Consider the following 21179-nt stretch of genomic DNA (forward strand, 5'->3'; position numbering starts at 1 on the left):
GCGAAGGTTCACCTTCCAACAGGACAACGACCCTAAGCACACAGCCAAGACAACGCATTAGTCCCTTCGGGACAAGTCTCTAAATGTCCTTGAGCCTTGAGTGGCCCCGCCAGAGCCCAGACTTGAACCCCATCAAGCATCTCTGGAGAGACCTGAAAATAGCTGTGCTGTGACGCTCCCCATTCAACCTGACAGAGCTTGAGAGGGGCTGCAGAGAAGAATAGGAGAAACTCCCCAAATACAGGTGTGCCAAGCTTTTAGCGTCATACCCAAGAAGACTCGAGATTGTAATCGCTGCCAGAGGTGCATCAACGAAGTACTGAAATAAGGGTCTGAATAATTATGTAAATGTGATTCTTCAGTTTAATTTTATACATTTACTAACATTTCTAAAAACCTGTTTTGCTTTGTCATTGTCTTTTTACACAATTTGTTACTTTACAGTCTTATTCGTTTTTGCTGAAATATCACATTTACTTAAGTATTCAGACCCTTTACTCAGTACTTTGTTGATGCACCTTTGGCAGCGATTTAATTATTGTTTTTATATATACAGTGGGGGGAAAAGTATTTAGTCAGCCACCAATTGTGCAAGTTCTCCCACTTAAAAATATGAGAGAGGCCTGTAATTTTCATCATAGGTACACTTCAACTATGACAGACAAAATTAAAAAAAAAATCCAGAAAATCACATTGTAGGATTTTTTTATGAATTTATTTGCAAATTATTGTGGAAAACAAGTATTTGGTCACCTACAGACAAGCAAGATTGCTGGCTCTCACAGACCTGTAACTTCTTCTTTAAGAGGCTCCTCTGTCCTCCACTCGTTACCTGTATTAATGGCACCTGTTTGAACTTGTTATCAGTATAAAAGACACCTGTCCACAACCTCAAACAGTCACACTCCAAACTCCACTATGGCCAAGACCAAATACCTGTCAAAGGACAACAGGAACAAAATTGTAGACCTGCACCAGGCTGGGAAGACTGAATCTGCAATAGGTAAGCAGCTTGGTTTGAAGAAATCAATTGTGGGAGCAAATATTAGGAAATGGAAGACATACAAGACCACTGATAATCTCCCTCGATCTGGGGCTCTACGCAAGATCTCACCCCGTGGGGGTCAAAATGATCACAATAACTGTGAGCAAAAATCCCAGAACCACACGGGGGGACCTAGTGAATGACCTGCAGAGAGCTGGGACCAAAGTAACAAAGCCTACCATCAGTAACACACTACGCCACCATGGACTCAAATCCTGCAGTGCCAGACGTGTCCCCCTGCTTAAGCCAATACATGTCCAGGCCCATCTGAAGTTTGCTAGAGAGCATTTTGATGATCCAGAAGAAGATTGGGAGAATGTCATATGGTCAGATGAAACCAAAATATAACTTTTTGGTAAAAACTCAACTCGTCATGTTTGGAGGACAAAGAATGCTGAGTTGCACCCAAAGATCACCATACCTACTGTGAAGCATGGGGGTGGAAACATCATGCTTTGGGGCTGTTTTTCTGCAAAGGGACCAGGATGACTGATCCGTGTAAAGGAAAGAATGAATGGGGCCATGTATCGTGAGATTTTGAGTGAAAACCTCCCATCAGCAAGGGCATTGAAGATGAAACGTGGCTGGGTCTTTCAGCATGACAATGATCCCAAACACACCGCCCGGGCAACGAAGGCGTGGCTTCGTAAGAAGCATTTCAAGGTCCTGGAGTGGCCTAGCCAGTCTCCAGATCTCAACCCTATAGGGAATGAATATTTATGTAAATGTCATATTTCAGTGTTTTATTGTTAATAGATTTGCCAAAATGTTTAAAAAATATATATGTTTTGCTTTGTCATTATGGGTTATTGGTTATTGATTGATGAGCAAAAATAACTATTTAGTCATTTTTAGAATAAGGCTGTAACATAACAAAATGTGGAAAAAGTCAAGGGGTCTGAATACTTTCCTGAATGCACTGTAGGATGATCCTTGCCTAGAATACAGTATATACATATGAACTTGGTAAAACAGTATGTAATCATTATTAAAGTTAGTTTTCAATGATTATGTACATAGGGCAGCAGTCTATAAGGTGCAGTGTAGAGTACTGGGTAGTAGCTGGCTAGTAACAGTGAATAAGTTCAGAGCAGGGTACTGGGCGGAAGCCAGCAAGCCCGCAAAAAACAGTCTATGACGGTTGTAGCTAGCGCACAATTGGCCCAGTGTCGTCCTGGTTTGCCCGTCATTGTAAATAAGAATTTGTTCTTAACTGACTTGGCTAGTTAAATCAAATTCAAAGGGCAAGTTTCTCTTTCTGTTGTACACAATATTTATTGTTTATGTTTAATTGACTCAAACAAAGCATAATGCTTTTTATGGAAATTACTTCTCGATTGACTTTTGTCTTGTCTTTTTTTGCAGATCAATTGCAGACTACTTCTCTACGAAAAGCATTACTGGTGGATGTAAGATCTTGAGAACTGATGAAACAACACTAAACTTGTTATGAGACTGTATCCACACACACACACACACACACACACACACACACACTGAAATATTGTAGTTAAACCCAAGTGATTTGACTCCACACACAGATGACTGTGGCACCTGCTGCTTTGTGTTACTGCCTTAGGAGCTGCCCCATGCTAATGTAAAGGAGTGAGATCGTACTTATATAGAAGGATGAGTAGCCTTAGGCAGTACTTCACCAATGCGGGTGAGAAACAGAGTTTGTATTGAGTTGGGGCATGGAGCACTAACACTCTACAGCATAATGCTTCATCGTTGGATCATTTGACGCTATGCTAACGCTAACCTTTGAACTGGGTCAAAACCCTTGCTGCTACAGTGTAGTGTGGGTGTGTCTGTTTTTCTCTGTCTCTCTGGCTGTGTCTTACTCTGTGTGGATTTTGTTTGACCACTCGGCACAATAACCACAACTAACTATATAGCCTACAGGGTTCTTCTAAGCTCGACCTCAAAACTATCACTCACTCACTTGCCCTGGATTCTGAAAAGTTACCATTAATGTCTTGTAGGTTTGTCACAATACCAGTATCGCAATATTCAGAAGTATCGTGGCAAGGAAACAAATCATGAAGCAGATTTCTTGAGGAAAACAGTCCTAATGTTAGAAACAAACAGCATTATCAAATCGAGATGTATTTCTAAAGCACATTTCAGACATGGACTGCAACACAATAACTGAATTATTTACTACACAACAAACATAAGAGGATAAAAAAACTACAGAATAACAATAACTGAACTACCCAAAATCATCTTAAGGAAAAGCAAAGCTAAAAAAGGTGTGTTTTTAAGATCTCTTTTTAATGTGCCCACAGTTTCAGCCCCCCTCAGGTTCTCTGGCAGGCTATTCCAGAGGCTGGGGGGGCATAGTAACTAAAAGCCTCTTGGTCCGAGGCTTTGGGATCGTTGAAAGGCCAGTGCCAGAGGGACCTAATGGGTGCATTACTTGGTATGTATTGGGGTGCACAATCATGGATTGATTTAAAAACCAATAATAATCTTTAAATTAATTCTAAACTCACAGGCAGCCAGTGCAGAGACATTACATTTGGTGTAATGAGTGCTCTCTGTCTGGTCTTGGTTAGTACCTGTGCTGCAGCATTCTGTATGTTTTGCAGTTGACCAATGGCTTTCTTGGGTAGACCAGATAGGAGCATTACAGTAGTCAAGCCTGCTTGTAATGAAAGCATGAGTGAGTCTCTCTGCATCAGCCTGAGACAGAAACAGCCAGACCTTGGCAATGTTCCTCATGTGGTTAAAAGCTACATTCCTAATGTGTCATTAGAAATTGAGTTCAGAATCTAAAATAACACCTAGGGTTTTTTTTACCTGGTGTTTTATCTTTATTGCCTGTGAATTAAACTGCGGACAGATTCTCTCTGTGCTTTTGCTCCAACAATAAGTACCTCAGTCTTGTCTTGATTTAGCTTGAGGACGTTGTGAGCCATCCAAGTATTTAAATCACAAATACAGTCTTAATAATTTATCCGTGAAGCTAAAATCCTCTGGTGACACAAATTGTAAGTTGTGTATGGTCTGCGTAGCAGTGAAGATGCTCTCTGTTAACGCTGCTAAGGAGTAACATATAGAAACTGAACCATACCGGACCCAAAATCAAACCTTGTGGAATGCCACATGTGGTATGCATTTTCTCTAGGTTATGTTCACCACGGGTGACAACAAACTCTCCACTGGTGAAGTAGGTCCCAAACCACTTTAGAACTCACCTCTCCAGTCTTTCCAGAAGGACATCATGGTCAACAGTGTTGAATGCAGCACTTAAATCCAAGAGTACAAGGACAGAGAGCTGTTTGGCATCTGTTGGCTCTATGATCATTTACTACTTTAACTAATGCTGTCTCTACTGTGGTGGGCCGGAAGACCAGATTTGGATTTTTGTTTAAATACAGTTGGCACTGAAAAAGTAATTTTACTTGTTTGAAACAAATTTATCCCGAATTTTGCTTAAGAATGTAAGGTTGTAGATTGGCCGAAAATGACTAAGAACTGTTGAATCTCGATAATTTTTCTTCAGAAGAGGTTTCACCATAGCAGTTTTTAGTGCAGATGGGAAAGTGGCTGGGAACAGGGAGGGATTAACAATAGCTTGCACTTCTTCAGATATGCAATTAAAACTGTTTTGAAGAAGGTGGTGGGGATAGGATCCAGAAGGCAGGTAGAAGGCTTAAGTTGTGATATCACTTTCCTGAGCATGTCTGGGTCCACCAGGGAAAATAAATCCCTAGTGCCTTTGCGTAGTAGACTAGGGCACATATCATCTAACTTCTCATCAGGTCTTGCTTGATTGATACCCAGCCTAATGTTTGTTGTCTTATCTCTGAAATATGCCGCAAACTCATCACATTTAGATGTGGAGAAAAGTCCACATAAAATGTGAGGGATAGGATTTATCAGGCCATCAATGGTTGAGAAGAGCACTAGAATTATTCTGATTATTAGTGATCAAGTTAGAAAAATAAGTCCGTCTGGCCTTTCTAATTGTCTTGTTATATAGTGCATTCGGAAAGTATTCAGACCCCTTGACTTTGCCACATGTTGTTATGTTACAGCCTTATTCTAAAACGGATTAAATAAAATAAGAATTCAGTCTACACACCATACCCCATAATAACAAAGCGAAAAAAGGTTTTTAGAAATGTTTGCACATTTATTAAAAATGAAAAACAGATACCGTTACATAAATATTCAGACCCTTTGCTATGAGACTCGAAATTGAGCTCAGGTGCACCCTGTTTCCATTCATCATCATTGAGATGTTTCTACAACTTGAATTTACCATAGGTGTACTCCAATCAATTGATTTGACATGATTTGGAAAGGCACACACCTGTCTATATAAGGTCCCAGAGTTGACAGTGCATATCAGAGCAGAAACCAAGCCATGAGGTCGAAGGAATTGTCCTTAGAGCTCCGACAGGATTGTGTCGAGGCACAGATCTGGGGAAGAGTACTAAAACATTTCTGCAGCATTGCAGGTCCCCAATAACACAGTGGCCTCCATCATTCTTAAATGGAAGAAGTTTGGAACCACCAAGACTCATCCTGGGCCTGGCCGCTTGGCCAAACTGAGCAATTTCGGGAGAAGAGCCTTGGTCAGGGAGGTGACCAAGAACCCGATGGTCACTCTGACAGAGCTCCAGAGTTCCGTGGAGATGGGAGAACCTTCCAGAACGACAACCATCTCTGCGGCACTCCAGCAATCAGGCCTTTGTGGTAGAGTGGCCAGACGGAAGCCACTCCTCAGTAAAAGGCACATGACAGCGTGCTTGGAGTTTGCCTAACGGCATCTCAGACCATGAGAAACAAGATTATCTGGTCTGATGAAACCAAGATCAAACTCTTTGGCCTGAATGCCAATTCTCACATCTGGAGGAAACCTGGCACCATACCTATGGTGAAGCATGGTGGTGGCAGTGTCATGCTGTGGTGATGTTTTTCAGGGCAAGGATTGGAAGACTAGTCAGGATAGAAGGAAAGATGAACAGAGAAAAGTACAGAGATCCTTGATGGAAACCTGCTCCAGAGTGCTCAGGACCTCAGACTGGGGTGAAGGTTCACCTTCCAACAGGACAACGACCCTAAACACACAGCCAAGACAACGCCAGGAGTGGCTTCAGAACAAGTCTCTGAATGTCCTTGAGTGGCCCAGCCAGAGCCCGGACTTTAACCTGATCGAACATCTCTGGAGAGGCCTTGGAAATAGTTGTGCAACGACGTTCCCCATCCAACCTGACTGAGCTTTAGAGGATCTGCAGAGATGAATGGGAGAAACTCCCCAAATACAGGTGCGTCAAGTTTGTAGCGTCGTACCCAAGAAGACTCAAGGCTGTAATCACTGCCAAAGGTGCTTCATTAAAGTACTGAGTAAAGGGTCTGAATACTTGTGTAAATGTGATATTTCCATATTTTTTTTGTATATAAATTTGGAACCATTTCTAAATACCTGTTTTGCTTTGTCATTATGGGGTATTGTGTGTAACTATTTAATCCATTTTAGAATGAGGCTGTAACATAACAAAATGTGGAAAATGTCAAGGGGTCTGAATACTTTCTGAATGCATTATATGCCAAGTTGCTCTCTGAGTATCTTAATGGACCTGCAACTTTGACTTTCTCCACTTCCGATCTGCCTTTCTGCAATTTCTCCTTCATTTATTAGTTTCCTCAGTCTCCATTTGGATGTGGCCTTTGTCAACTTTACTGGAGCTATGGCATCAATGGTTACCCTTCATTTGTTATTAAAGTTATCAACTCAATCATCACAAGAGGAAGGCAGAATAGGTGGTGGAGTAGTTATTGTTCATACACTCAATAGTGTTTCTTAATGTGTTCAGTATTACCCTGTGCTATGGGCAACAAGGTAGTAATGAACACACAGTGGTGATCAGATAAAGCAACATAAACAATACAGGATATGTCAATAGAAAGCCTCTTGGTAATAACCAGGTCCAGAGAATGGCTGTGCTTATGGGTGGGCCCAGTAACATGTTGGATAAAGTCCATAGAGCTCAAAATATTCTTAAATTCTCTTTGTCAACATGAATATAACATCTCCCAACACAATGACATTTAAAAAGTATAGCATGATGCTGAAAAGACCCAAAGTATCCAAATGAAATGTCCTTACACCTGAGAGCATTAGCAAAACATAGTGTCTGTCCCCCACCCCCACCCCTTTTCTGATAGAGTAGGAACATCTTTAGCCCTGGGGGGCTTCAATAAGAGTGGCTCGACAGTCTGAAGACAGCCATGTTTCAGTGAGAAACATGCAATAAATTTGCAGTCAGTAATGAGGTTTTTACTAGTGATTGCTCTAACATTTAAAAGTGACATTCAATGAGTCTGCCTAGAGGTAACCAGACCTATTAACGTTACAACCACGTTTTCTGACAGTTAATCTATCAGAATGGTAGGAGATGACAGTTTGTATAAACTCACTAGAAAGGTGGAGTTAAAGGAACAGAAACTAGGTCACACAATAACCATAGTGACATTTCTACAGGAGCTGATATGCCTTCTGAGTTCTATGTTGCTTATTCTGACAGGGAGAACTGGAGCACTGCCAGACCCTGTCTGTCAGTCTGTGAAACAGTTTGCCATGTTGCTGGAAATAATCCTGGAACCCCTGCAGTTAGGGTGAATCCTGTCTCTTTTAAAAAGTCTTGGTTGCTCCCACAGCAAATCAAAGTTGTCACAAAAAGAGACATTCCTGTCGTTGCAAAGTTTCTTCAGGTACTCGTTTAGGGCAAAGAGTCGTCTGAAATGTCCAGAAGCCCTTCTGTAGTACTGGAGGGGGGCAGAGATAATTATTATATTCCCTGTACCAGCGAGGGCTTTAAAAAATGTTTGTAGTCCTTCCTCAGATCGCCGAAAACTAAGGTTGTTAAAACCTACGTCAGTGACGATGGTGTCAAAATTGGAGTAGTTGGCCATAACCGTGTGCAGGAGAGATATCATGGACACAGCCTTCTGGATGACAGTGGACCTTGGTCGGTCCACAGACCGTAGGCACGCCAAAATCTCTCACCATCGAGCTGACAATCTAGAGTCACATTTGTTTAATCTGCAAGCTGTAGCACCCACAATTTAACATTAAAGTAGGTTAATATAGGGCTATAGAGTCTAATTTGTGTTTTCTTTTTCTGCCATGGAAAATCTGGTATCGTAGTATCGCGATCCTGGTATTGTGACAACCCTAATATTTTGTTGCCCATCGAATGGTGGTGGGCCAAGAAATGCTTTGGGGCTGTTAACCTGCATTAATACAGTGTGCATTTTCCCTTTGAGCAAGCTCGCTGTGAAATGGGATGGATCATATCTCTGTTGGTCTATGTGCTCACACCTGTATCCCTTTTCCACCTGTGTTTGCAGTCAGATGTCATCCCTTTGGGGTCTCCTCGTCCTGAACCATCACCGGCCCTTTCCTCCCTCCAGGAGACCGAGATGAAACCCTCTCAGCCCCCCGGACACCTGTCCAACCCCAAAACTTACCCCCTGCCCAAAACCAGGGCGAAGCCCGCTCCTGGCCTTCCTCCTCCCCACCTGCCAGGGGTACACCACCGAGCCTCCCGGGTTGGAGTTGGGGGTGAAGCCAAGGATGGCCCGGCTAACTTTACAAACACCCTAATCAGGAAAACCCAGCATTCCCACAGCCCTGTGACCCCTGACCCCTATAGGGGCAAGAACTTTAACACTTGGGGTGGTATGGGAAGGGACAACCCACTGTCGCCCTCCTCCCTTCCCCCATGCAGAGTCAGTGCCCCCAGCAGAAGGAGGGACTATGGAGTGGTGCTGAGGGAAGACATGAACAAGAAACTCAAGGTAGAGTTTCATTTGAGTTTGTTCTCTTTTCTCTGATCACATCCCTATTAGGGTTGGGGTCAATTCGTCAATTCAGGAAGTACACTGTAATTCCCATTCCAACTCTCTTCAATGCTTTTCAGTGGGGAAAACACTGGTTGCAACACTCACTCCCGAGTTCCACACTGCCCCTGGCAGAAATGCCAGGACAAGAACTGTTCGTCAGGAGCTTCATGAAATGGGTTTCTTAACGCTACAGCATACAATGACATTCTAGACGATTCTGTGCTTCCAACTTTGTGGTAACAGTTTGGGGAAGGGCCTTTCCTGTGTCAGCATGACAATGCCCCCGTGCACAAAGCGAGGTCCACACAGAAATGGTTTGTCGAGATCGTTGTGGAAGAACTTGACTGGCCTGCACAGAGCCCTGACCTAAACCCCATTGAACACCTTTGAGATGAATTGGAACGCCGACTGCGAGCCAGGCCTAATCGCCCAACATCAGTGCCCGACCTCTCTAATGCTCTTGTGGCTGAATGGAAGCAAGTCCCCACAGCAATGTTCCAACATCTAGTGGAAAGACTTCCCAGAAGAGTGGAGGCTGTTATAGCAGCAAAGGGGGACCAACTCCATATTAATGCCCGTGATTTTGGAATGAGATGTTCGACGAGCAGGTCTCTACATACCTTTGACCATGTATTGTACTTCATTGATCCCGAAAGTCTGTGGCCTAAGCAGATACGAACAAATAGAATATAATCTAAACTGTCTCACTCTCACCTCACACAGGCACGTCAATAATGACAATTCAATGATGTTGATATTTGGTTCTCTTCTGTTTTCGCTCTTTCCACAGAGTCGTGGTTCCCTGGACCACAGAGGAGCCACTCCCTCTAACAAGCAGTTCACTCCAGGTACAAATTAGACCTACTAACTTGTATGTAAATAACAAGCCCATCATAGACCTATTTTATAATCCTGAACCCTTGTAAAATGAGTCTATAAACACATCAATAGGTTACCCATCTCCAAATGATACGTTTCAATGTTCTTTTTGTACAGTAACAATGCTGATGCAGACATGTATAGTCGTTTCTGATGCCCCTTCTGCCATTTGTTGAGAGTAGTATACTATGCAAATTCAGGCTAATTTTGCATGAAGTGCACTTTTATCTAGTTATCTAGTGGGCCTCTCTGTTATGTGTGCTAAAGCGCTTGAAAAAGGGGTTATCACAATTGACTTCACAATTCATGTAATATTTTGTCATTTGTTGAGGGGCCTTGTAAAAACCCATATACTCGTTCTCTAGTATTTTATTTGTTGAACTTTATATGAAATATTGTATTTACTGTGAATGTTGATTATGATGTTTCCCACCAGGAGGCACCAGATCCATGTCTCTGAAGAGACTCAGACACCCAGACTTGGAGGAGAGAAACGAAGGAAGAGGAGAGGACATGGCTAATAAGAGACTTCATCCAGAGGACTATATCCCAGACCCTATCAGTACCTGTTACCCACCCGATGGAACAGCCAGGTGAGGGGGTAAACATTTAATTCAATGCAACTTTATTTGTCCCCTTCAGCAATTACTATTAGGGCTAACTTTGTATGCCGTGTGGTAGCTGGAAATGACTACAGAAAGATGGACGATGGAGTGAACCTTATATTTTGGCTTATGATAATTTAGATAATTGTGCTAACTAAGCTCATAAGGCCTTCTACAAGGATCAATGAATATAATATCATCAATTGAAAAGCCAGAAAGGTTACTGATTGTGATCTCTGTAACGCCTGGTTTGTGATGGCTAAGTGCTCTGTTATGAATACATTTGATTTCATTGGATCCTTTACTCCTAGTTCTAAAATGTCCACCAGGCCCAACCCATCCTACCTGAAGAAAGTCTTCATGAAGAACAATCTGAGCTCAAGTCCTACTCTAAGGTTGAAGGAGAGTCTCACCCCTAAGAAGACAGAGGAAGGGATGGTGAGAGACAGGAGTAATTTCCCGACCTATCCACTCTCCACACCCAAACCTGCGAGGAAGCGCTGCACCGGCCATGGAAAGACGCCATGCTGCAATAATGTGAGGGAGAACGGCAACCCTCAGGCCGGATACAGGGGAATGAATCACCAATCTGGCAACCCGGCCAACCTGCCAGTTACAATCCTTAGTAGAGGAGAATGTAGTAGAGCTAAAGAGACCAGAGAGCGAGAGAGTGGAGGAAGAGAACCGACAGTTCACCCCGACGGGAGAACCCCCAAACCCGACTCAAAATCTCAGAGCTCGGAGTTGAGCTGCCCTAGTTCTCGGTGCCATCACGCATTGGAAAAGAAGCGACACGTCTCTCGCCCACGGAGAACGTCTGCCTTGCCGGATGACCTGAATGACCTTTTCACCCCTGACCCCATAACCTCTAGCCTGTCTAGAGCAGCGATGACCTTTTCTCCCAGTCCCCAGAGAGGAGACAGGTCGCCCTCTGTACACAACAAGGTTCCTCTGTCTGTTGTGTTGGCTACTGTCAGTGATGCTAGTATGCGACCGGGGTCCCCCTATGTAACAAGCCCTAGAGAAATCCCCCCAAAATCCTGCTCACAGCGAATCCCATGTCCCAAGATCTCTTCCTGTACTGACACTGCAACGGACCCCTGTAAGCTACTCCTGGACCCCAAAATCTACTCCTCCTTTGTAAGGCTGGAGTTGAGCAGGAATGACTTGACTAAACTAGAGACCGGCTTGTACAGAGCCATCACCAGCACTGTATCTTCCTCAGGGAAGCCCTCGTCCCCTAAGGATGTCGCCTCAGGACTGAAAACAAGATCTTCTGGTATTGCTTCAGCAGAGTTGGTGTCAACTATGAATGAGGATGAGAATGCCTACCTCAAGACTGAGTCCTCCATTCTGAAAACTATCCCCCTCTCAGCCTCTGCAAAGTCCTCATCCTCATGGAAGGACAAGTCATTTAGCATGGAGACGGCAGACCTCAAAACCAGTCCCTTCTCAACCCTGGACCAACATGGACAAGGAAAGAAGGGTGAAGAGAGGAAGGGAGGAGACCAGAAGGTCCATAAGAGTTTATCGTTCCTTAAGGAAGGAGAACAAAGAAGCAACAAGAACAATTCCCGTAAGAGTCTGGAGGGGGACCCTGTGGATGTGGAGTTGAGCCTAGGCCTCGACCTTAGCCTGGGGCTAGAGTTGGCGCTATCCCAGACCAGCAGCAGCAGTGACGAGGACCAGCTGCCGTCCCTGCAGCAGATCCTGGACCGTACCGCCTGGCCCCCAGACACCCCAGAAAAAGGAACCATCCCTGCACCCAGCATCCCCGTTGGGCTCCCACACCACAGCCAACCAGTAAGATGCAACTTTCTTAGGGCTGTGTCCCTATGGGTCGTGGTCAACAATGTTTTATTCACTTACTGTAATTTTCCAGTTTTGATGTAGGCCTAAATGGGGTCCAGTATAGCCACTATAACCAGTCTGTAAGGAGCTACTTTCTATAATGGCTTTTATATGGTTTAGTTATATGGTTTAGTTTATATGGTTTAGTAACTTATTGTAGAAGGTTAGAAAGGTTCAAAGGACTAATTTGAAATGCCGTAAAACAGTGTACAAGTCGTCTCTAACAATGCTACAGTGTTTTACCTCAGTCTAAAAGGGTTGATAACGTTGATGTGATGTTTTCTCTGGCAGCCATCTTCATCTAAAGCCACCAGTTACAGGAACAACCTGGATGAGATGCTGAAGGAAAAGGAGGGCATTCAAAGGTATTGCTTTATCATAAGTGACATTATAGTGCTATTTTCTCCATGTGGGTCTTGGAGATAGAGAAATCCCTGCATTGCTTTAAAATGACAAAGTACCATTTTTTTTTTTTATTATTAAAAACTAATTTAACCAGGAAGGGCTCATTGAGATTTGAAATCTCTTTTTCAGCGTCCTGGCCAAGATCGGCAGCACCAAGTCATTACACAATTACAGACAGACATCATGAAAAACTACAAGTAATCTAGTACAAACCATAGAATTCACAAGAGTATAACAAAATCATAAAACAGCAAATTAAAAACATTGACAGGTCAGGGAATCAGCCTCAAAGTCCTTCATCAGTGATTTAAAAACACCAATCGGGACAAGTTCTTCCAGTTTAAAAGTATTTTGTAAGGTGTTCCAAGACGATGGTGCAGAGTACATAAAAGCCCTTTTACCAAATTCAGTTTGGACATTTGGAACAGTTAGCAGGATAAAGTCCAGCGAACGAAGAGAGTACCCACCACATTTCTGAACAATAAAAATGCCCAAATAAAATGGTAGTAAACCCAAAATGGCTTTGTAAATAAAAGTATACCAGTGACTGAGCCTACCAGTGACTAGAGAAGGCCAGACGTCCCTGGTATACAAAGTGCAGTGTTGCGTAAGGGTTTTGCAGTTTAAAATAAATCTCAAAGTGCCATGGTAAAGGGTGTCAATTGATCTCAAACACTGAGCGAAAGCATTCATCTATAAAATATCCCCATAGTCTAGTAAAGGCATACATGTAGCTGATACTAGCCTCCTTCTGGCTTCAAAAGAAAAACAGGCCTTATTCCTAAAATAAAATCCCAACTCAAGCTTCAATTTTCTCAAGCTTCAATTCTTCAATTGTAAGTTGTTGAATATGCAATTTAAAAGAGAGGCCATCATCAATTAAAATTCCAAGATATGTATGAGGTTACAGTCTCAATCTCATTGCCCTGACAGGTAGTAATAGGTGAAATGTTCAGAGATCTATTTATTGCTTCAAAACACAAACACGATGGTGTTCGCCGTTTTGCTCTACAAGTGTCGTCTGAAGGTAACCTGTACCATTTTAAAAAAGGAATGGAAGGATGACGGTAGATTTGTGCCTACCCCAAAAGGGGTTAAATATGTGTAAAGAATATATACAGTGGGGAGAACAAGTATTTGAAACACTGCCGATTTTGCAGGTTTTCCTACTTACAAAGCATGTAATTTCTGTAATTTTTATCATAGGTACACTTCAACTGTGAGAGACGGAATCTCAAACAAAAATCCAGAAAATCACATTGTATGATTTTTAAGTAATTCATTAGCATTTTATTGCATGACATAAGTATTTGATACATCAGAAAAGCAGAACTTAATATTTGGTACAGAAACCTTTGTTTGCAATTACAGAGATCATACGTTTCCTGTAGTTCTTGACCAGGTTTGCACACACTGCAGCAGGGATTTTGGCCCACTCCTGCATACAGACCTTCTCCAGATCCTTCAGGTTTCGGGGCTGTCACTGGGCAATACGGACTTTCAGCTCCCTCCAAAGATGTTCTATTGGGTTCAGGTCTGGAGACTGGCTAGGCCACTCCAGGACCTTGAGATGCTTCTTACGGAGCCACTCCTTCGTTGCCCTGGCTGTGTGTTTCGGGTCATGGTCATGCTGGAAGACCCAGCCACGACCCATCTTCAATGCTCTTACTGAGGGAAGGAGGTTGTTGGCCAAGATCTCGCGATACATGGGCCCCATCCATCCTCCCCTCAATACGGTGCAGTCGTCCTGTCCCCTTTACAGAAAAGCATCCCCAAAGAATGATGTTTCCACCTCCATGCTTCACGGTTGGGATGGTGTTCTTGGGGTTGTACTCATCCTTCCTCTTCCTCCAAACACGGCGAGTGGAGTTTAGACCAAAAAGCTCTATTTTTGTCTCATCAGACCACATGACCTTCTCCCATTCCTCCTCTGGATCATCCAGATGGTCATTGGCAAACTTCAGAAGGGCCTGGACATGCGCTGGCTTGAGCAGGGGGAACTTGCGTGCACTGCAGGATTTTAATCCATGACGGCGTAGTGTGTTACTAATGTTTTTTTTGAGACTGTGGTCCCAGCTCTCTTCAGGTCATTGACCAGGTCATGCCGTGTAGTTCTGGGCTGATCTCTCACCTTCCTCGTGATCATTGATGCCCCACGAGGTGAGATCTTGCATGGAGCCCCAGACCGAGGGTGATTGACCATCATCTTGAACTTCTTCCATTTTCTAATAATTGCGCCAACAGTTGTTGCCTTCTCACCAAGCTGCTTGCCTATTGTCCTGTAGCCCATCCCAGCCTTGTGCAGGTGTACAATTTTATCCCTGATGTCCTTACACAGCTCTCTGGTCTTGGCCATTGTGGAGAGGTTGGGAGTCTGTTTGATTGAGTGTGTGGACAGGTGTCTTTTATACAGGTAACGAGTTCAAACAGATGCAGTTAATACAGGTAACGAGTGGAGAACAGGAGGGCTTCTTAAAGAAAAACTAACAGGTCTGTGAGAGCCGGAATTCTTACTGGTTGGTAGGTGATCAAATACTTATATCATGCAATAAAATGCAAATGAATTACTTAAAAATCATACAATGTGATTTTCTGGATTTTTGTTTTAGATTCCGTCTCTCACAGTTGAAGTGTGCTTATGATAAAAATTACAGACCTCTACATGCTTTGTAAGTAGGAAAACCTGCAAAATCGGCAGTGTATCAAATACTTGTTCTCCCCACTGTATATTTCCTGAGCTTTCTTATGTCTCTAGAAATAGAGCAAACACTTCAAAACCTTGTTTCTCATGATTTAGTTTTTGACTGTCTTTTTTCCCATTTATGAATGTGTTTTTCAATGCGTTTCTCTGGGCTATAGTAGTAAAGGCCAAATTCAATATTTTATCAAATATATAGATTTTGTTAGTTACCTAAAAATTCTAAATCAAATAGATTAATGATCCATAGTATGACCACCTTTAAAACAATTCCATATGTCAGCTGAGAACCCCCCCAACGGCTTAGACTTTAAGAATTAAATGAGTTCTATGTCATAACAATGTGTGCTATGTCGTGGTTATTCTCCCCCAGGTCTAAGGAGATGGAAGCCAAGCTGCATCTCTCCTGTAAGGAGAAACTGCTGAGATTGGCTGAGGAAGAGGAGGAGGAGAACATTGAGGAGGCTATCTCGCAGCAGCAAAAGTAACTGCATGCACACACATACACTTAAAACATACAGTACCAGTCAAAAGTTTGGGGTTTTTCTTTATTTTTACTATTTTCTACATTGTAAAATAATTGTGAAGACATCAATACTATGATATAACACACATGTAGTAACCAAAAAGTGTTTTAAAAAATCAAAATATATTTGAAATTCTTCAAAGTAGCCACCATTTGCATTGATGACAGCTTTGCACACTCTTGGCATTCTCTCAACCAGCTTCACGTGGAATGCTTTTCCAACAGTTTTGAATGAGTTTCCACATATGATGAGCACTTGTTAGCTGCTTTTTTTTCACTCTGCAGTCCAACTCATCCCAAACCACCTCAATTGGGTTGAGGTTGGGTGATTGTGGAGCCCAGGTCATCTGATGCAGCACTCCATCACTCTCCTTCTTGGTCAAATATCCCGTACACAGCCTGGAGGTGTGTTTTGGGTCATTGTCCTGTTGAAAAACAAATGATAGTCCCACTAAGCACAAACTAGATGGGATGGCATATCGCTGCAGAGTGCTGTGGTAGCCATGCTGGTTAAGTGTGCCTTGAATTAGCTGGTGACAGTGTCACCAGCAAAGCCCCATCCCACCTCCTCCTCCATGCTTCACAGTCGGAACCACACATGTGCAGATCATCCGTTCACCTACTCTGCGTCTCACAAAGACATGGCGGTTGGAACCAAAAATCTCAAATTTGGACTCATCAGACCACAGGACAGATTTCCACCAGTCTAATGCCCATTGCTCGTGTTTCTTGGCCCAAGCAAGTATGTTCTTCTTATTGGTGTCCTTTAGTAGTGTTTCCTTTGCAGAAATTCGACCATGAAGGCCTGATTCTCCTCTGAACAGTTGATGTTGAGATGTGTCTGTTACTTGAACTCTGTGAGGCATTTATTTGGGCCGCAATCCGAGGCTGTTAACTCTAATGAACTTATCCTCTGCAGCAGAGGTAACTCTAATGAACTTATCCTCTGCAGCAGAGGTAACTCTAATGAACTTATCCTCTGCAGCAGAGGTAACTCGGGGTCTTCCTTTCCTACTACTTTAAAGAATCTCAAATATAAAATATATTTTGATTTGTTTAACACTGTTGGTTACTACATGATTCCATGTGCTATTTCATAGTTTTGATGTCTTCACTATTATTCTACAATGTAGAAAATAGTACAAATAAAGTCAACCTAGTACTTTTGACTGGTACTGTACATCCATATAAACACAAAAGAGGAGCATACAGAAAATAGAGTGCAGGTAGCCTAGAGGTTAACAGAGGTCGCTGGTTTGAATCCCTGAGCCGGGCAATGCGGGAAAATCTGCTGTTCTGTCCGTGAGCAAGGCACTTAACAACAACCGCTCTACGGGCGCCGATGACGTCGATTTAAGGCAGATAAATGCAGCGGACATCTTCTGTTGAACTGTCTAGGTACCCCATTTCCAGTTAATCCTAGGAGCAGAGGTAACTACACACACAGCAGGAGGACTAATAACCACAATCCCACACTTCCATGTGTGTATCTCTTGTCAACCCCAGGGATTTCCTGCAGCGTTTCTCGGTGTTGTCTAGTGCCATCCAGGACCTGCACCCCGGGGAAGCGGTGTTCAACCTGGACAACTTTGAGCGTCTCTTCAGCCAACACACACTGCAGCTGAGACGCTGTAACGTCACCCCGTGTGACACCACACAGAAAACAATCCTATGGTGAGGTGTGTGTGTGTGTGACTGAGAGGAAATGTTCAGTCCTCTCCTCTCTTGCCCCAATACCCCTATCTCTGGTGTTTTTCCCCTCTCTCTCATCTCCACTGGTGTTTTTACCCCTCTCTCTCCCATCTCTCTGGTGTGTTTTTCCCCTCTCTCAACTCTCTCTTTCATCTCTCTCTTTCATCTCTCTCTCTCTTTCATCTCTCTCTCTCTCATCTCTGGTGTTTTCCCCCTCTCTCTCTCATCTCTGGTGTTTTTCCCCCTCTCTCTCTCTCTCTCTCTCTCTCTCTTTCATCTCTCTCTCTCTTTCATCTCTCTCTCTCTTTCATCTCTCTCTCTCTCTCTCTCTCTCTCTCTCTTTCATCTCTCTCTTTCAGCTCTCTCTCTCTCTCATCTCTCTCTCTCTCTCTCTTTCATCTCTCTCTCTCTTTCATCTCTCTCTCATCTCATCTCTCACTTTCATCTCTCTCTCTCTCATCTCTGGTGTTTTTCCCCCTCTCTCTCTTTCATCTCTGGTGTTTTCCCCCTCTCTCTCTGTCTCATCTCTGGTGTTTTCCCCCTCTCTCTCTCTCTTTCATCTCTGGTGTTTTCCCCCTCTCTCTCTCATCTCTGGTGTTTTTCCCCCCCTCTCTCTTTCATCTCTGGTGTTTTCCCCCTCTCTCTCTCTCTCATCTCTGGTGTTTCCCCCCCTCTCTCTTTCATCTCTGGTGTTTTCCCCCTCTCTCATCTCTCTCATCTCTGGTGTTTTCCTCATCTCTCTCATCTCTGGTGTTCCCCCCCCCCCTCTCTCTCTCATCTCTGGTGTTTTCCCCCTCTCTCTCTCATCTCTCTGGTGTTTTCCCCCTCTCTCTCTCATCTCTCTGGTGTTTTTCCCCCTCTCTCTCCCATCTCTCTGGTGTGTTTTTCCCCTCTCTCATCTCTCTCTTTCATATCTCTCTCTCTCTTTCATCTCTCTCTCTCTTTCATCTCTCTCTCTCTCATCTCTGGTGTTTTCCCCCTCTCTCTCTCTCTCTCATCTCTGGTGTTTTTCCCCCTCTCTCTCTCTCATCTCTGGTGTTTTTCCCCCCCTCTCTCTTTCATCTCTGGTGTTCCCCCCCCCCCTCTCTCTCTCATCTCTGGTGTTTTCCCCCCCTCTCTCTCTCTCTCTCTCTCTCTCTCTCTCATATCTGGTGTTTGCCCCCTCTCTCATCTCTCTCATCTCTGGTGTTTTCCTCATCTCTCTCATCTCTGGTGTTTTCCCCCCCTCTCTCTCTCATCTCTGGTGTTTTCCCCCTCTCTCTCTCTCTCTCATCTCTGGTGTTTTTCCCCCTCTCTCTCTCTCATCTCTGGTGTTTTTCCCCACCTCTCTCTCTCTCTCATCTCTGGTGTTTTCCCTCTCTCTCTCTCTCTCTCTCTCGTCTCTCTGGTGTGTTTTCCCCCTCTCATCTCTCTGGTGTGTGTTTTTCCCCCTCTCTCTCTCTCTCATCTCTGGTGTTTTTCTCCCCTCTCATCTCTCTGGTGTTTTTCCCCTCTCTCTCTCAGGTGTGTTTTCCCCCTCTCTCATCTCTCTGGTTTTTCTCCCCTCTCTCATCTCTCTGGTGTGTGTTTTTCCCCCTCTCTCATCTCTCTGGTGTGTGTTTTTCCCCTCTCATCTCTCTGGTGTGTGTTTTTCCCCCTCTCATCTCATCTTTCTGGTGTGTGTTTTCCCCTCTCATCTCTCTGGTGTGTGTTTTTCCCCTCATCTTTCTGGTGTGTGTTTTTCCCCTCTCATCTCTCTGGTGTGTGTTTTCCCCCTCTCATCTCTCTGGTGTGTGTTTTCCCCTCTCTCATCTCATCTCTCTGGTGTGTGTTTTTCCCCTCCCATCTCTCTGGTCGGTGTTTTCCCCCTCTCATCTCATCTCTCTGGTGTGTGTTTTCCCCCTCTCATCTCATCTCTCTGGTGTGTGTTTTTCCCCTCTCATCTCTGATGTGTGTTTTCCCCCTCTCTCATCTCTCTCATCTCTCTGGTTTTTCTCCCCCCTCTCATCTCTCTGGTGTGTGTTTTCCCCTCTCATCTCTCTGGTGTGTGTTTTCCCCCTCTCATCTCATCTCTCTGGTGTGTGTTTTTCCCCCTCTCATCTCATCTTTCTGGTGTGTGTTTTTCCCCTCTCATCTCTCTGGTGTGTGTTTTCCCCTCTCATCTCTCTGGTGTGTGTTTTTCCCCTCTCATCTCTCTAGTGTGTGTTTTTCCCCTCTCATCTCTCTGGTGTGTGTTTTTCCCCTCTCATCTCTCTGGTGTGTGTTTTTCCCCTCTCATCTCTCTGGTGTGTGTTTTTCCCCTCTCATCTCTCTGGTGTGTGTTTTTCCCCTCTCATCTCTCTGGTGTGTGTTTTTCCCCTCTCATCTCTCTGGTGTGTGTTTTTCCCCTCTCATCTCATCTCTCTGGTGTGTGTTTTTCCCCTCTCATCTCTCTGGTGTGTGTTTTTCCCCTCTCATCTCTCTGGTGTGTGTTTTCCCCTCTCATCTCTCTCATCTCTCTGGTGTGTGTTTTCCCCTCTCTCTCTCTCTCATCTCTGGTGTTTTCCCCCACTCTCTCTCTCTCTCATCTCTCTGGTGTGTGTTTTCCCCTCTCTCTCTCTCATCTCTCTGGTGTGTGTTTTCCCCTCTCTCTCTCTCATCTCTCTGGTGTGTGTTTTCCCTTCTCTCTCTCATCTCTCTGGTGTGTGTTTTCCCCTCTCTCTCTTATCTCTGGTGTTTTCCCCCTCTCTCTCTCTCATCTCTGGTGTTTTCCCCCTCTCTCTCTCTCATCTCTGGTGTTTTCCCCCTCTCTCTCTCTCTCTCATCTCTGGTGTTTCCCCCCCTCTCTCTCTCATCTCTGGTGTTTTCCCCCCCTCTCTCTCTCATCTCTGGTGTTTTCCCCCCCTCTCTCTCTCTCATCTCTGGTGTTTTTCCCCCTCTCTCTCTCTCATCTCTGGTGTTTTTCCCCCTCTCTCTCTCTCTCATCTCTGGTGTTTTCCCCCTCTCTCTCTCTCTCTCTCATCTCTCTGGTGTGTGTTTTTCCCCCTCTCTCTCTCTCTCGTCTCTCTGGTGTGTTTTCCCCCTCATCTCTCTGGTGTGTGTTTTTCCCCCTCTCTCTCTCTCTCATCTCTGGTGTTTTTCCCCCCCTCTCTCTCTCTCATCTCTGGTGTTTTTCCCCCTCTCTCATCTCTCTGGTTTTTCTCCCCTCTCTCATCTCTCTGGTGTTTTTCCCCTCTCTCTCTCAGGTGTGTTTTCCCCCTCTCTCATCTCTCTGGTTTTTCTCCCCTCTCTTATCTTTCTGGTGTTTTTCCCCCTCTCTCATCTCTCTGTTTTTTCTCTCCTCTCTCATCTCTCTGGATTTTCTCTCCTCTCTCATCTCTCTGGTGTTTTTCCCCCTCTCTCATCTCTCTGGTTTTTCTCCCCTCTCTCATCTCTCTGGTGTTTTTCCCCTTTCTCTCTCAGGTGTGTTTTTCCCCTCTCTCTCTCAGGTGTGTTTTCCCCATCTCTCATCTCTCTGGTTTTTCTCCCCTCTCTCATCTCTCTGGTGTTTTTCCCCCTCTCTCATCTCTCTCATCTCTCTGGTTTTTCTCCCCCCTCTCATCTCTCTGGTGTTTTTCCCCTCTCATCTCTCTGGTGTGTGTTTTTCCCCTCTCATCT

General features: G+C 44.2%; 1 protein-coding gene across 3 annotated transcripts in view; it reads left to right on the forward strand.

The window, feature by feature from the left end:
- The window catches only part of LOC139376903 (SMC5-SMC6 complex localization factor protein 2-like), a 37506-nt gene that overhangs the window by 6151 nt on the left and 10176 nt on the right, over window positions 1-21179 (forward strand). For 2 of the 3 annotated variants that reach the window (XM_071119894.1, XM_071119892.1), the window contains exons 2-9: window positions 2411-2454; window positions 8414-8863; window positions 9699-9756; window positions 10224-10380; window positions 10704-12195; window positions 12535-12608; window positions 15720-15830; window positions 17379-17546. In XM_071119894.1, coding sequence (XP_070975995.1) covers window positions 8486-8863; window positions 9699-9756; window positions 10224-10380; window positions 10704-12195; window positions 12535-12608; window positions 15720-15830; window positions 17379-17546 — 2438 coding nt within the window. In that variant the 5' untranslated portion in view covers window positions 2411-2454; window positions 8414-8485. Of the gene's footprint in view, window positions 1-2410; window positions 2455-2586; window positions 2709-8413; window positions 8864-9698; window positions 9757-10223; window positions 10381-10703; window positions 12196-12534; window positions 12609-15719; window positions 15831-17378; window positions 17547-21179 lie in introns of those variants that run through there. The other variant, XM_071119893.1, reaches the window with a different exon arrangement.

This window comes from Oncorhynchus clarkii, chromosome 20, assembly GCF_045791955.1.
Source record: "Oncorhynchus clarkii lewisi isolate Uvic-CL-2024 chromosome 20, UVic_Ocla_1.0, whole genome shotgun sequence".
Taxonomy (NCBI): domain Eukaryota; kingdom Metazoa; phylum Chordata; class Actinopteri; order Salmoniformes; family Salmonidae; genus Oncorhynchus; species Oncorhynchus clarkii.